Raw genomic sequence first — 16,323 nt, 5'->3', positions numbered from 1 at the left:
GGTTTCCAAAATGCCAGTAGTGCTCCCACAATGCACAGGAGGATGCTTCGGGATGAAGGAACAGCATGAAAAGTTATTTACTCTCCAGGTGAAAAAGTTATACTTTCTTAAAGTCTCTTTCCATCCCTACTGTTAAATCAAGGAGGAACTCTCTGTTGGGACTGATACGTTTCCAGGCCTTTGACTGAGCTGCCATTGGTCAAATCGGTCCCTCTTTTGGACAAGAGAAATCAAGAACGGGAGAGAGCACGCACACGCAGACCTGGGAGCCTCGGAGAAACCACTGAACGTCAGTTAGTCTCAAGCAGGAGTCAAAACTACCATCTGTAGTCTGAGTTTGGCCTCTTGTCTGTTGTTGTATCACCTTGGAACTAAGAGCGGGTTTCCCATTTTTCACTCATTGAACAAAACTTTAAAAAGCCTAATATGCCATGACGTGAAATTGATATGAAATGCAAATTTCTGTAACTATAAAGTTTTACTGAAACACAGTGATGTCTACTTGCTTACTGTTTGTTGTCTGTGGCTGCTTTACTGCTGCAAGAGCAGAACTGAGTAGTTGAGACAGAGGCCACATGATCCTTGGAATCTCAGACAAGTACTGATACTCTCTGGCCCTTTAAGGAGGAGTGTGCTGACCCTGGAGAGGTGGTTGGCAAGAGGTCAAATATTTACAAGGTGGTGTGGGAATAAATGAACCATGGAGGGCGTGCTTCTAGAGGTTTGGGGAACAGGAGAATGAGCAGAGATGCTCACATTTGGAATGCCAGTGTTTTTCTAACACTGGAAAACAACTACACACCAGTTTTAAGGAGTGTTCTTTAGTATCGCTGGCGGGGAAACACAAAAATCAATGCCTAAGTGTTAACATTTAAAAGGTGTGTCCTGGTGTGGCTCTAAAATCACCGTGTGTATCTCAGGAGTGTACACTGCACACTTCGGGGAACGCCAGGCTGTGGTGGCCATAAACTTGTCTGGGTGTGTGTGGGTGTCTGCGGGTGTGTTTGGGATGTACGGTTTTTATTATCTGTGATGATTGGTTTGGCAGCGTCTATGCCACTGAGTTTCCCTCTGCAGCCTCTGGGGTATTGCTCTGTCTGATTAACAGGGTCCCACGTGTCCACTTTGGGGTCTCTGCCTGATTCCAGCCTGCTCCCCCACCCCCTGACCATTGTCTGATTATAGGCTCCCAGAGGAAGGGGCTACCATCTTGGCCTTGAAGAGGCGGGACATTTGGATGTAGCCCTTGTCATGGCGGTGGATGTAGAGGAGGTGGATGGGGCCAAGGACCCAGAGGTACATGGGGGGCACCCAGACCCCTGCTGTTTTCAGAAAGCACAGGCTCAGCAAGCGGGCAGCAGCAGGCTCGGGCTCCGTCTGGTTCCAGACCTGAGGGAACACCAGGGTGACCCTTATGATGGTACAATGCAGGGGTCCCAAACTCACCACTTGGGGAGCTAGGCAACTCTTTGGACTCCAAATATTTACAAGATAAATGTGCTAAGCAATTTTTGTTGTTGTTTGGTCACTGAGTCACGTCCAACTCTTTGCAACCCCGTGGACTGCAGCATGCCAGGCTTCCCTGTCCTTCACTATCTCCCAGACTTTGCTCAAACTTGTGTCCATTGAGTTGGTGATGCCATCCAACCATCTCATCCTCTGTTGTCCCTAGAGTACTTCATAATTGAGTAACTCCACTGACCTCACCCAACTGGACAGGGGTGGTGCTGGGATCTGAACCAAGGCAGTTGGGTCCTAGAATCTAGGAGACCTGGGATCCATGATGACTGCTGGGCACAGACTTAAAACCACTCTGTTGTTGTTGTTTGGTCGCTAAGTCATGTCTGACACTTTGCGACCCCACGACTGTAGCCCGCCAGGCTCCTCTGTCCATGGGATACTCCAGGCAAGAATTCTGGAGTGGATACCATTCCCTTCTCCAGGGGATCTTCCCAAGCCAGGGATCGAACTCATGTCTCCTGCATTGGCAGGTGGATTCTTTACCACTGAGCCACCAGGCAAGCCCTATAACCACTCTAGGAGGCAGGTATTACTGTTCCAATTTCATAGACCAGGAAACTCAGAAGCCAGGAAGGTAATAGGCTCCTTTAGGCCCACACAAATAGGAAGGGACAGAGCTGACTCCACGCTGGCCTGGCTAACCCCAAAACTTGTTCTACCAGAGGTCTCCATCTGTACTTATCTCAGATCTTCTGCTGGCCTTTCCTAACCGGAGAAGTGTGAATGTGAATTTCAGAAAACACAGTTGCTTTAATTCTCTCCCTCCTACACCACTGCCACCCTCCCACTAGAGTCTTTTGCTGAGGCAGGAACCAGAGACGTGGGGAGTCCTGTAGCTGGGGGGTCTAGAGGCCCCTTTCACAGGGTTGGTCTCTTGGGGAACAGTTTGGTTGAGGAGATCGCCCAGCCCTGGGGTTAGACTGGCAGGTCTGTTACCCTCCCCGGGGGCCCGCCCTCCTCTGTATCTCAGCCCGAGACATCTGTCCAAGAGATCTCGAGCCAGCCGGAGAAGGAATACAGCGGGATGGGGACACTCACCCCCGGGCCCGCGCAGGGCTCGCCTTGCCCGGCCATCGGGCGTCGTCCGTCTGTTGGTCTGTCTGTCGGACTGTCGGGGTCCGAGGACGGCTTCCTCGGCCGCGTTCCGGCCGGGGGAAGGGGCGGGGATTCGAGCTCTCGGATTGCGAGGCCGGGGGGCAAGGTCCGGCCGGGCGGCGGGGGTGGGGCGCGGAGGGGTGAAGCGAGGCGAGGTGGCGGGGCGCTCAGGGCGGCCACCCAGGGCAGCGAGGGCGGGGGTCCCGGAGCCCCAGAAAGTGCGGTGATGTCTGCATATAATCCCCTTTCCCCCTGGCGCAAGTGTCATTCCTAACTTCCCGAATACTGTGGATCAGCAATTCCAGGAATTTATCTAGATAAACGAACCCAGCAGGTGTGCTCAAGTCCAGCGACGGACGGAATGGGGGATGGGAGGACCCGGGTTAACGTTGGAGCAGCAGCCCCCTCACCTGTGGGACCGACCCTGTCTGCCTCTAGGATGGTGGGAAGATTTTAAGATTACTAATAAAACGTCTAGCAGAGTGTTTGAACACTATAAATGTTCAATCAGAGTTAACTTTTATTAGCATTCGTAGTATTATTTCATCCCTAGGTTACTGAGCAGTGGTTCAAAATGCCATTGAAGAAATAGGTTTAATACGGAAAAACGGTTACTGAATGCTAAGCGAGAAAAAAAAAAGATTATAATACAAAATAGTTTACGATATGTGTGCAAAGAAAAAAAAAAGTATATGCTTAAGTTAGGCAAAGTGGGGAATGAATTCAAGTCATTTACCTTTTTCTTCTGGGTCTTAAAGTAATGTGTGTCCCAAGCCAAGCGTTCTTTTGGGAAATGACTTTATGTAACATATATGCATAGACAAAACGATGGAAATGCACTAAAGCAGTGTTCATGGAACTCCTACTTTTCTTTTCTTTTTTCTTGCTTTCCTTTTTCAATTTTCTTTCCTTCTGCAATGACCATGTATTCCCTTTCAAGACAGGAAGAAAAGACTGAGCTTTTTCAGACAGACAAGAACAGGTGCTCAGTTTGAGTAAAGAATTCAAATCCTTTGCACTCTCCAGGCTGCGTTGTTACTTCGGTGTCTTCTTTTTCTCTTGCCTTTTTCAGGGCCTCGACAGCAGGGGCTCCCTGGTCTTTTCTTCCCTTTCTTTCCTGAGATTCCCCAACCCTCTTCTGGGGCCCTGGCAGTATGCTTTCAGCTGTCTTCCTGTTTGGGTCTTCTGGAAGAGCAGGGATGCAAAAACTCAAAGATTTTTCTTGAAGCTGAGTGTGGCAGGTCTGCTGTTTACATTCCGATCATCTCTGTTTGTTTGAGGTGGTTTTGGTGAAGGCTGATGGAAATTATCAGGAGGCTTGAGGACCCCCCCCCCTAAATCCCCATTGCAACTGGACATGGTCGTAGAGCTTTATTTCTTTGTATATATGAAGATGAATTTGAGGGAAATGATGAAGGTTTGAGGGGGGATGGTCAGATAGGCAGAAAGCACACAGAGGAAATCAACCAGGTAAGCCAAGAACAGAACTCAAATACAGAGCCTACTTTCCAGCTCTCTGAACAGCACGTGGCTGAGTGCCGAGCTCTGATGGTGGTGGTTTAGTCGTTAAGTCATGTCTGACTACTGCAATCCCATGGATTGTAGCCCATCAGGCTCCTCTGTCCATGGGATTTCCCTGGCAATAATACTGGAGTGGGTTGCCATTTCCTTCTCCAGGGGATCTTTCTGACCCAAAGATAGAACCCAGGTCTCCTGCATTGCAGGAAGATACTTTACTGACTGAACCACCAACCCTAGATAAGTCCCCTTACCTCTCTGGGCCTCGGTTTCCCGTCTGTTAAATAAGATGATTCCATAGGCCAAGCAGTTCCTAATTGATGACTTTCAATCCCCTGGTATTTGCTAAGACAAACCAGGGATTTGTGTTAGGAAACAAATGGAAACATCTGTTTTAATTGTAATGATAAATAATGAACCTCTAAAAAATAAAACAATTACTTAAATGGTTTCTCTTTATAATCAAACAGTTGACAGTCTCACTGTATTTGGAAGGAGAACGAAGAGTGAGAGAAATCAGATGTGTTCATGGCTGAGATCCTCTAGTGCATGTATCCTTCCATTGTCGCCACTGTGTAGTGATTCATAGTTGCATAGTGCTTGAGTCTTAACCACAGTGGCGAATTTTAGTGGGAAATCTCTTTACTTCATCATTTAGGAGCAAGGTATAACAACTATCAAAATAAAAGCCCTTGATTTTCTTGAGTGAAATAGAAGAATTTCAAACATCTGGTCAGAAGGGCAGTTTTTGTCTATTTTGATATGGTGACTTGTAGTTCATCTTCATTATGGCATACATTCAGTCTTGAGACAAAACATAACATGCTGATTTTTGAACTGATTTTCAGACAGATGCTTTCAGATGATTTTCATGCATCGCCTCACAGAGCTAGTTCAAAGTAAGTCAAACTGCATGCATCTTTTGCTTCCTGGGGGAAAACCCCCAAAGTTTGTTTCTATAAAAATGTTACTAGAGGTGGGATTCGGAGAAGGCCATGGCACCCCACTGCAGTACTCTTGCCTGGAAAATCCCATGGACAGAGGAGCCTGGTGGGCTGCAGTCCATGGGGTCGCTAAGAGTCGGACAGGACTGAGCGACTTCACTTTCACTTTTCACTTTCACGCCTTGGAGAAGGAAATGGCAACCCACTCCAGTGTTCTTGCCTGGAGAATCCCAGGGATGGGGGAGCCTGGTGGGCTGCCGTCTATGGAGTCGCATAGAGTCCGACACGACTGAAGCGACTTAGCAGCAGCAGCAGAGGTGGGATTAAATACAATTTAAATATCTTTTAAAATATTATGCTGAACTTAAACGACATGTTTTGCTTAAAAAAAAGCTAATTGATCATTTATCATGGAAAGTTACACCAGTCGACACAAATCCCTAAAAGGAGTTTGAGATGATACATCACTTGTGAAATTTACGGGTCAAATAGATTCGGGAAATTTGTTGGATACTTCGATCAATAGTCTCTCGTCATTTCCAGTTTCAGTGCTATTGAATTCCAAAGTAGGGGATTTGGAATTCCAAATTCCTAATTCCAAACCAGGAAACTACGAAATTCAACTTTTCAGTTTATGCCTGTATACCCGCCCCTTGCAACTGCACCAGCCAGACGGTGCGCGGAGTCCTCCAGGCCTCCAGAGGGCACCAATGGTCTCCTTTCATTGCTGAGCTTGTACTGTAGTTATTTGGTCTGGGGGTATGGCCGTGGGGGCGGGGTGCGCATGCGCAGTCGCGGCGTGAGGGGGGGCGGGGGGCGGGGACAGGGCTGTCAGTTGCCATCAGAAGAGGAAGCCGCCGGCAACGTGCGGAGTGAGGGGCGGGACCCGGAGGCCTGCGGAGGTTCAGGCTGCAGAGGCCGGGCCATGCGGGGGCGCCGGGGTATGGGGCCACCCGAGCCGGCGGTGGTGGCCGCCACCGTTCTGCTGCTGCTGAGCAGGGTAGAGCCGGCGTGCGGCTCCGAGGACATCGTGGTGGGTTGCGGGGGCTTCGTCAAGTCGGACGTGGAGATCAACTACTCGCTCATTGAGGTGAGTGCCCGCCCCGCGGCCCGGAGCTCGGTGTGTGACCCGGGGCCAGGCGCACAGCCTCGCTGAGCCGCGGTGGCCTCGCCTCCCAGGCGGTTGCCACCAGCCCTCCCCGCAACTGCCCGCATTCTGGGAGCCCTTTCCTCTTCAGAAGCGCTGCTTTCTGCGGGCTCTCTGCTGGTCTCCTCCCCAGTAGCGCTGGGGTGGGGGTTCTTATCTTGGGGTCAGCTACGCGGTGGGGTGGGGTGGTGGAGCTCTGAAGGTGTGTGCATGTGGGTGTGAAGGACATTTTTGGTGACGATGATAATGGTTTATAACTTTTGTTAGGTCACACAAAACTGAGGATCCTCCAGATCGAGACCCCAGATACTTAAGAAGGCAAACTCCAGATCCCCACAATGCAGGCCCGAGATCTCTTAAAACCCAGTCTCAGCAGAACGCAGACCCCAGATCCTCAAACCCCCAGGAACCCAGACCTTCTGAAACTCAGATTTCCTGAAACCTGTATTCCAGAACCTAGAGACCGCAAGTCTTAACCCCCAAAACACTGAGTTCCCCCCCAGATTCTAATCGACCATTCCTCCTACCCTCTGGGAAGCTTTAAAAGATCATGAATTCTCATCCCAGAGATCATGACCCAGTTACTGTCTCTTGGTATCTCTGGGGCTGGGAAACTATTTTTAATCTCCCTGGTTCCCCCATTGGGACCCCTTTCCTCCGATAATGAAGAGTTGTCAGCGCCCTTATCGCTGGGTATTTATTGGAATTACACAAGAGATTTCTGCAGAAGTCTTTTTATTAAGTTGCAAAGCTCTCTTCAGTTAGATGGTTATTAGCCCAGTGGAATTATGACCCAGAAAGCTTTTGTGAAGAGAAAGGGAGATAGATGGAGGTGGGCATAGAAAATCATTTGCAGGACAGATAGGAAGGGACCCCAGGGAGGGCTGGCCTCTATTTTAGGAGGGTAGTTACTGATGATGAGTCAAAAGAAGGGAATTAGAAAAGAAAGACGCTGGAGATGCCAAAGAGAAGGGAGTGGGGACCAAGACCCCAAAGGCATTCTGCCTGAGTACCTAGAGGGCTATGGTGAAGAGTTGAACCAGCGTGTTCCTACAAAGCAGGTTCCTGAGAATTGGGGGAGGGGTTGGAAGTAGATTCTACAGCTGTTTGACTTAGCCTTGCTCCAAGTCCCAATTTTTGTTCCTGTAGCATGGCGTTGGGAGAGAGGCTGCAGAGCTCAGCATCGTGTATTTCCTAAAGAAGTTACTCATCACCTTCAAGACCCCTATATCTGTGGCTTCTCCATCATTTTTGGTCTTAAGAAGTCAGGCATGGGACTTCCTTGAAGGTCCAATGGTTAAGAGTTCACCTTTCAATGCAGGGGAGTGTGGGTTCAATCCCTGGTCAGGGAACTAAGATCCCACAAACCCAGTGGAACATAAATAACCAGAACATAAATAACAGAAGCAATATTGTAGCAAATTCAATAAAGACTTTAAAAATGGTCCACATTAAAAAAAAAAAATCTAAAAAGAAGTCAGGTGTTTAATGAATCTACCCACTGGCAATGGCAAGGCTTCTAGGATCTCTGGGTGCCCATGCCACCTTCTGGGCTGTGGGCACAGGGCATTCCAGAAGCTGTCTTGAAAGGCTTTGCAACTTGTAGCTTCCTGGGGCTTCAGGAGAAAAGTGTAGAACGCTAGGGACACTCCCACCCCAAACACTTAATAGTGACTATGAGAGTGGAGGGCAGGTTTTGTGACCTAGTGTGAAGTATGTTCCCTAAGCCCTAGGGCTGCCTGTCCAGATGGCCTGAGAAATTCATTCTTTCTTCATTTCTGATTATGAAATCTAGTGTTTCATACACATAATGTATCTTGTCATTCTGTGTCCTAACCTGTGCTTTACAGAATAAATGTGAATAAGATATTTTACAATCATTTCTGGGTTGTGTTTTCTGTGTCCCAGTAAAACTACCTTCAGTCTTCTCCACGCTTCTTCTCTTCTGGGTATTTTTCCATCATATTCATTCAGTTAGTAACTGTTGAGTGAGCCCTAGTGTGTTCTGAAGCCTTGTCCCTGGTGTTCTGAATAGTTCAGTGAACAGAGCAGACAAAGTACCTAAAAAAGAAAAACTGTATTGGTTGCTAATTTTTTAACTGTTAGGAGGTTTCACATTAAAAACTGCATTCCTGATTTCTCTGGAAAGCCAGCTGATCTTTGGGCTGCAAAACTTGGCTTGGGTTAAGAAGCAGTCCTGTCACCTTTTAGATGAATGCCCATTGACGGGACTTCCCTGGCCTCTCTGGACAGGTGGATCTTCAGTCCCTGCTTTAAGTGCATGCATCTGAATTTCTTTTTGGCCTGTGAATAAGGTCGGGTATTTGTGGAGTATTTACACTGCATAAGACACTCATGAAGTGTAAGCCATGGTCACTGCCCATGGGAGCCTGCAGTCTGTACGTCATTTCACAGTGTTCCTTTCCTAAGCACACACATTGTGGATTTGCTGCTTTCTACATTGTCTTAGCTGATATGACTGGGTTCTGTCATTTTCGTGTTATACTCACAGATTACTAACATTGAAAGTTTTTAGATGGATGTTCAGTTCAGTTCAGTTCAGTTGCTCAGTCGTGTCTGACTCTTTGTGACCCCATGAATCATTCTTTCCAAAGAACACCCAGGACTGATCTCCACTGGTTGGATCTCCTTGCAGTCCAAGGGACTCTCAAGAATCTTCTCCAACACCACATTTCAAAAGCATCAATTCTTTGGCATGCAGCTTTCTTCACAGTCCAACTCTCACATCCATACATGACCACAGGAAAAACCATAGCCTTGACTAGACGGATCTTTGTTGACAAAGTAATGTCTCTGCTTTTGAATATGCTGTCTAGGTTGGTCATAACTTTCCTTCCAAGGAGTAAGCGTCTTTTAATTTCATGGCTGCGGTCACTATCTGCAGTGATTTTGGAGCCCCCCAAATAAAGTCTGACACTGTTTCCACTGTTTCCCCATCTATTTCCCATGAAGTGATGGGATCAGATGCAGTGATCTTCATTTTCTGAATGTTGAGCTTTAAGCCAACTTTTTCACTTTCCTCTTTCACTTTCATCAAGATGCTTTTTAGTTCCTCTTCACTTTCTGCCATAAGGGTGGTGTCATCTGCATATCTGAGGTTATTGATATTTCTCCCGGTAATCTTAATTCCAGCTTGTGCTTCGTCCAGCCCAGCGTTTCTCATGATGTACTCTGCATATAAGTTAAATAAGCAGGGTGACAATATATAGCCTTGATGTACTCCTTTTCCTATTTGGAACCAGTCTGTTGTTCCATGTCCAGTTCTAACTGTTGCTTCGTGACCTGCATACAGGTTTCTCAAGAGGCAGGTCAGGTGGTCTGGTATTCCCATCTCTTGAAGAATTTTCCACAGTTTATTGTATCCACACAGTCAAAGGCTTTGGCATAGTCAATAAAGCAGAAATAGATATTTTTTCTGTAACTCTTCTTGCTTTTTCAGTGATCTAGCGGATGTTCGCAGTTTGATCTCTGAGAGTTCCTCTGCCTTTTCTAAAACCAACTTGAACATCTGGTTCAAGTTGAAGTTCACAGTTCACGTATTGCTGAAGCCTGGCTTGGAGAATTTTGAGCATTACTTTACTAGCGTGTGAGATGAGTGCAATTGTGGGATAGTTTGAGCATTCTTTGGCATTGCCTTTCTTTGGGATTGGAATGAAAACTGACCTTTTCCAGTCCTGTGGCCACTGCTGAGTTTTCCAAATTTGCTGGCATATTGAGTGCAGCACTTTCACAGCATCATGTTTCAGGATTTGGAATAGCTCAACTGGAATTCCATCACCTCCACTAGCTTTGTTCATAGTGATGCTTTCTAAGGCCCACTTGACTTTACATTCCAGGATGTCTGGCTCTAGGTCAGTGATCACACCATCATGATTATCTTGGTCGTGAAGATCTTTTTTGTACAGTTCTTCTGTGTATTCTTGCCACCTCTTCTTAATATCTTCTGCTTCTGTTAGGTCCATACCATTTCTGTCCTTTATTGAGCCCACCTTTGCATGAAATGTTCCTTCGGTATCTCTCATTTTCTTGAAGTGATCTCTAGTCTTTCCCATTCTGTTGTTTTCCTCTATTTCTTTGCACTGATCACCGAGGAAGGCTTTCTTTTCTCTTCTTGCTATTCTTTGGAACTCTGCATTTAGATGCTTATATCTTTCCTTTTCTCCTTTGTTTTTCACTTCTCTTCTTTTCACAGCTGTTTGTAAGGCCTCCCCAGACAGCCATTTTGCTTTTTTGCATTTCTTTTCTATGGGGATGGTCTTGATCCCTGTCTCCTGTACAATGTCATGAACCTCAGTCCATAGTTCATTAAGCACTCTATCAGATCTAGGCCCTTAAATCTATTTCTCACTTCCACTGTATAATCATAAGGGATTTGATTTAGGTCATACCTGAATGGTCTAGTGGTTATATACACGTATAACTGAATCACTGTGCTATACACCAGGGACTAAGCACAACACTGAAAGTCAACTATATGTCTTTTTTTTTAAGTACCTTCAGTTCAGTTCAGTTCAATTGCTCAGTTGTGTCCGACTCTTTGCGACCCCCATGAATCACAGCACGCCAGGCCTCCCTGTCCATCACCAACTTCTGGAGTTCTCTCAGACTCACGTCCATCGAGTCAGTGATGCCATCCAGCCATCTCATCCTCTGTCGTCCCCTTCTCCTCCTTCCCCCAATCCCTCCCAGCATCAGAGTCTTTTCCAATGAGTCAACTCTTCGCATGAGGTGGCCAAAGTACTGGAGTTTCAGCTTTAGCATTATTCCTTCCAAAGAATACCCAGGGCTGATCTCCTTTAGAATGGACTGGTTGGATCTCCTTGCCGTCCAAGGGACTCAAGAGTCTTCTCCAACACCACAGTTCAAAAGCATCAATTCTTCGGTGCTCAGCCTTCTTCACAGTCCAACTCTCACATCCATACATGACCACAGGAAAAACCATAGCCTTGACTAGACGGACTTTAGTTGGCAAAGTAATGTCTCTGCTTTTCAATATGCTATCTAGGTTGGTCATAACTTTTCTGCCAAGGAGTAAGTGTCTTTTAATTTCATGGCTGCAGTCACCATCAAAACGCAATTCCTGAACTCCACTTCTGTTTCTAAAACAGAAGGTCTAAGGTGAGGGCCTTAGACCAAGGACCTATCCTTAGACCTTCTTTTTTAGAAACAAGTGGAGTTCAGGAATTGCATTTTTTAAGGTACTTAAAAAAAAAAGGAAGTATAGTTGACTTTCAGTGCTGTGTTTAGTCCCTGGTGTACAGCACAGTGATTCAGTTATACGTGTGTATACATTCTTCTTCGTATTCTTTTTCACTGAGGTTTATTGGAGGATATTGAATGTAGTTCCTTGTGCTATTCAACTCTACCTGGTTGTTTATCCATCCTGTATATACAATAGCTTGCTTCTGGTGGTCCCAGATTTCCAATCCAACCCTCCCCAGGAACTGCATTTTAACAAGCCCCTTTCTAACAGCAAAATTGGTTTTAGACCCCAAAACAACATAGAGACAGACTAAAATAAACTGAAAAGCATTGAAAAGTACAACTTTTAGTTTCTAATCTGAAAAATAGCGAATCACATTATTTGGGATGCTTTGTGTTATTTCCCTCTGTCTGTAATGCCCATTGTTCTCAGCTTCCTAAAGTAGGTCCTCAGCAAATGCATTTTGACTGAATGCATTCAGGTTCATTGTATATAGCTAATTCTCAATGGTGATAACATGACTTCTCTTTCCTTTCTAGATAAAGTTGTACACCAAACATGGGACTTTGAAATACCAGACAGACTGTGCCCCTAACAATGGTTACTTTATGATCCCCTTGTATGATAAGGTGAGAGAGCACTTCAGTGGTTTATGATGGGAGGTTGTCAGTGTGGCCCACAGGGCTGTGCTAACTGGGAGAGTAGCTTTCCCAAGTGAGCAAATACACCTCTGTTTTGTAAGTTACAAGCGGAATATGGCAGTTCTGGCCAAACTATGAGGGTGACGGCTTATGTACTGGTTTGATTGAATAGCAGTGATTCTCAATGTCTCCAGGGATACTTGGCAGTGTCTAGAGACATTTGGGCTGTTAGAACCGTGAGGGAGGGAGAGTGGTCCATTATCTCCTGCTTGGAGGCCAAGAATGGAGCTGAACAGGCTGCCATGCTGTGCAGGTCAGGGAAAATGTCAGTGGTTCCAAGTCTGAGAAACCCTGACTTAATAGAACTTCCTATTAATACTTGCAAGCAGGTTAAAACATTGTTAAAAAGTATTACACAGGGCTTCCCTGCCAATGGAGGGGATATGGGCTTGATCCCTCTTCCCGAAAGATCCCACGTGCTGCGGGACAGCTAAGCTCGTGCGCCACGACTACTGAGCCAGTGGTCTACAACGGGAGAGGTCACCGGAGTGAAAACACTGGGCACCTTGGAGAGTAGCCCTTGCTTGCTACAACTAGAGAAAGCCCACGCACAGCAGTGAAGACCCAGCACAGCCAGTGATAAACAGACAAACAAGTGATTTTTAAAAAGTATTATACAAGTAGTGTGTGAATTCATAAGTATTGTGGGGGAAAAAAAAAATCAAAGTTTTTAGAAGTATATAAAGTATATTTTATCTTTTATCCCCCAAGTCCCCCTGATGACTTCTGATAAAAGTTTCAGTGTGTATCCTAGCAGATGGCGTTCTCAGTGTTTAGAGTTGTACGGATATCCAAGAATATACATGCATATACACGTATGCAGACATGCAAACACGTGTGCTTAGAGATGGGTATCCGCATGCCTGTATTCCTACTCCCCATCCTCCCCACATTTCAGCTTTTTATGTGGAAATGTAGATAAACACAGGAAGTTACAAAAGTTATTACTAACAACACGATAAGTGAATTATAAGAGATAAATATTCTTGAACTTATATCTATGCATAATAGCTAAGATTGTTTTCTAGAGGTGGACTAGTTGATATTGTAATCTTTTTTTTTTTTCTTTTAAGGATTCTCAAGGAACCCTTTACTCAAGGGTGTATGAATAAAATCTCGTTTTAAGAATTGGCTTTAGTTTCTAAAGGTCTGGCTGACCCTGGCAGACTTCAGGGTTAACATATGAAGGGTAAACATGAAACAGTAGAATGTTTGGTATTGAAAGACCTTGAGTGGCTGAATACAGTGTCTCCAACTCTTTGCTGGATTAAATAGGAGTTTCTGGGGTTGAACTTGCCACACTGGTAGGGAGTCAAAAGTCCACTCCCATTTATGAGCCCAAAGTTTACACTTGGAATTCCATTCCAGGTGTGAAAATTCTACTTTACATGATTGTAAAAGTTGAAGGGTCATCAGTTCTTAGTCTTCTGCATTAATTTTTTTTTTTCCCCCTCATAGGGAGATTTCATTCTGAAGATTGAGCCTCCTCTAGGGTGGAGTTTTGGTAAGTTAACAAATAACCAGGTATACTTTGTAAAGGATTAGGCTGTATGGTGAATATTAAATTGATGGAGTGCAGAGACTGTTAAAATATGAAGGATTCATTTCTAGTGTGCAAGAGCGTTTTTTTAACTCCTCCATCCCTGTTACTTTAGAGTAGATTGGATTTACTTTAGACCTATCCTAAGGTTTTCTGTCTTGTTTCTTGAAATAGGCATCTTTTCTTGTACATCATAGGAAATTCCGTTTTTGCAGCTTCATTCATTTAGTGCCAGAAGAACTTGATGCCTATAGGGGTCAGGAGTGGGGACTTGATTTCTGGCCTGGGATGGCTTCTTTCTTAGCTCCCTCAGTGTTTTTTTAATAAACATTTTTTAGTGAATTAATGGTAATATTAAACATTGTGAAATTTGACATAAAAATTCAGATCTACTTAAGAAATCAGAAGATCTGGCAACCTTGAGGCCTTACCAGCTCTGTGACAACTTTGGACAATTATTTCCACTGGGTCAGCATCCATCAGGCTCCCAGATGGCTCACTGGTAAAGCCTCCACCTGCCAGTGCAGGAGACACAAGAGACACAGGTTCGATCCCTGGGCCAGGAAGATCCCTTGGAGGAGGAAATGGCAATCCACTCTGGTATTCTTGCCTGGGGAATCCCATGGATTAAGGAGCATGGTGGGCTACAGTCCATGGGGTCACAGAGTCGGACACAACTCTTAAAATGTGTGCATACGTGCTCAGTTGTGTCCGACTCTTAAAAGCAGTCTTTCTGCACACAGAAAGGCTGCAGACTTCCCTGAGGTACGTGTCTTAGCACGGTTGGAGGAGCGAAAGTGGGGTTGATCAGAAGAAAGGGTTCTACCCTGGTGTGGCTGATATTTTTGGAGAGCAGAACCTGGATATTTTGGTAGAGGTGGGTGTGTGATCCCAGTTCTGTAGCCTGGGGGGAGAAAGGGAGCCCAGTTGTTCCTACCAGGCCTGCCTGTGAGTTAGGGGAGGAGGAATTGAGTCCCTGCTGTCACAGAGGCAGCGGCTTGCATCTGGGAGACGAAATTCTTTCTCAGGTCACAGCCGGGGCTGCCTGACTGCTGGGGTCCAGACACTGGAGGGGAGTCAGAGCCAAGCCCTGGCCTGAGAGGTTGCAGATTGGAGGCCTGCGGGAGTGTTTTGTTTGAATCCCCTCCCTACTTGTCAGTTCTTTTTCTTTTGATAAGCTTGTTAATTGAATCATAGCATGCGTGTGTGCATGTGTGCTAAATCGCTTCAGTCACGTCCGACTCGGTGCGGCCCTGTGGGCTGTAGCCCACCAGGCTCCTCTGTCCATGGGATTCTCCACCCAAGAATACTGGAATGGATTGCCATGCTCTCCTCCAGGGGATCTTTGCGACCCAGGGATAGAACCCGATTCTCTTGGTTTCAGAAATTCTTGTGACAGAGGTATCAGGCAATGAAGTTCAACAAAGTGAACACACATAACCACCTCCTAGATGAGGAGACAGAACCTGACCAACTCCCAGAAGTGCTCCACCCCAGGTGCTTACGAACTGCCCTGCCCGACCTAAAATGATAGCTTATTTTACCTGTTTTGATTAAATGGAATCATCCAAGGTACAGTTTTGTGCCTGGTTTCTTTCTCGATGTTGTTCATAGGATTCATCCTTGCTGTGTGTTACTATGTTAGTTCATTCGATTGCTGTGTGACAGAAGGTGATTTACCCCTTCTGCTGTTGGTGGGCAGTTGGGTCTTGTCCCGATTTTGGCCACTGAGAATAGCGTTCTGTGAACGTCCTCGTTACTCCTGTGAATCTTGTGGTGCACACGTGTCTGCGTTCCTGTTGAGTGTTAATATATACCAGGGGTGGAATTGCTGGGCAGTAGACTTTTTACGTGTAATCCAGCCCTAGTAGAGATTTCTGGGCCAGCAGAGCAGGTGTTGCAGAGCTTTGCTTTAGCAGCCGTGTTTAAGAGTTCAGTCCTCCACATCCTCACCAGCGTTGGCTGTCAGTCTCTTTTAGCTGTCCTGATGGTGGGGCGGTTTCAGCCACTCACTGTGGTCTCAATTTGCATTTCCTGATGGTCCATGATTTGAACACTTTTTCATGTGTGTCCTGGCCATTTGGATATTCTCTTTTGTGAGGTGCCTGATAGATTTTATCCATTTTCCACTGACATCTTCCCTTGTGTGTGTTTGTAATTCTTTATTTTACCTGGAGTTCTCTTTTTAAAAAAGTCATCTCTCTTTTTTTTTTTTTGGCCGCACCACATAACATGTGGAATCTTAGTTCCCTGACCAGGGATCGAACCTGGGACCTTGGATTGGGAGTACAGAGTCCTAGCCACTGGACCGCCAGGGAACTCCCCTGAAATTCTCTTGATTTGTCCATTTTTTTTCCTCTCCCTATCACTTCACATTCTTCCTAACTTTTTAAAAACTCAACTTTAACCCATATTATGATGAACTCTTCAGTTATTTTTAATTTCCTTGAATTGGTTGCTGATACTGAAAAATCAGGACACAGCAGATAAGACCCAGATTTTCAGTTTTTCATGAGAACTTGGAAGCTCGGGCAGCACTGGGTCATGCAGCAGTAGTGGGTGGAAGCTGTCCCCTTTTTTCCATTTGCCTCAGTCCACACTTGGCCTCTGCTGACTTCCAGTCCCCCAGTTTA

General features: G+C 45.8%; 2 protein-coding genes and 1 non-coding gene across 7 annotated transcripts in view; 1 reads left to right on the top strand and 2 right to left on the bottom strand.

Moving 5' to 3' along the window:
- Positions 1 to 2,680, bottom strand: part of ABCC6 (ATP binding cassette subfamily C member 6) — a 66,348-nt gene extending 63,668 nt beyond the window's left edge. For 2 of the 5 annotated variants that reach the window (XM_027527007.1, XM_027527008.1), the window contains exons 1-2: positions 2,560 to 2,673; positions 1,207 to 1,389 (exon numbers count right to left, since the gene is read on the bottom strand). In XM_027527007.1, coding sequence (XP_027382808.1) covers positions 1,207 to 1,389; positions 2,560 to 2,595 — 219 coding nt within the window. In that variant the 5' untranslated portion in view covers positions 2,596 to 2,673. Of the gene's footprint in view, positions 1 to 1,206; positions 1,390 to 2,559 lie in introns of all 5 variants that reach the window. The other 3 variants (XR_003508627.1, XR_003508626.1, XM_027527009.1) reach the window with 3 other exon arrangements.
- A 3,223-nt stretch (positions 2,681 to 5,903) lies between these two features.
- The window catches only part of LOC113884022 (nodal modulator 1), a 56,471-nt gene continuing 46,051 nt past the window's right edge, over positions 5,904 to 16,323 (top strand). Inside the window, exons 1-3 of the mRNA XM_027528320.1 lie at positions 5,904 to 6,168; positions 11,989 to 12,078; positions 13,609 to 13,654. Of these exons, the coding sequence (XP_027384121.1) occupies positions 6,004 to 6,168; positions 11,989 to 12,078; positions 13,609 to 13,654 (301 nt within the window). The 5' untranslated portion in view covers positions 5,904 to 6,003. The remainder of the gene's footprint in view (positions 6,169 to 11,988; positions 12,079 to 13,608; positions 13,655 to 16,323) is intronic.
- TRNAG-CCC lies at positions 15,937 to 16,008 on the bottom strand. Its single transcript has one exon. It is a non-coding gene; the product is annotated as a tRNA-Gly (tRNA).

The sequence above is a fragment of the Bos indicus x Bos taurus genome, chromosome 25, assembly GCF_003369695.1.
Source record: "Bos indicus x Bos taurus breed Angus x Brahman F1 hybrid chromosome 25, Bos_hybrid_MaternalHap_v2.0, whole genome shotgun sequence".
Classification (NCBI taxonomy): domain Eukaryota; kingdom Metazoa; phylum Chordata; class Mammalia; order Artiodactyla; family Bovidae; genus Bos; species Bos indicus x Bos taurus.
Note: the sequence above shows the minus strand (reverse complement) of the source record. Positions and strands in the feature narration are given on the sequence as shown.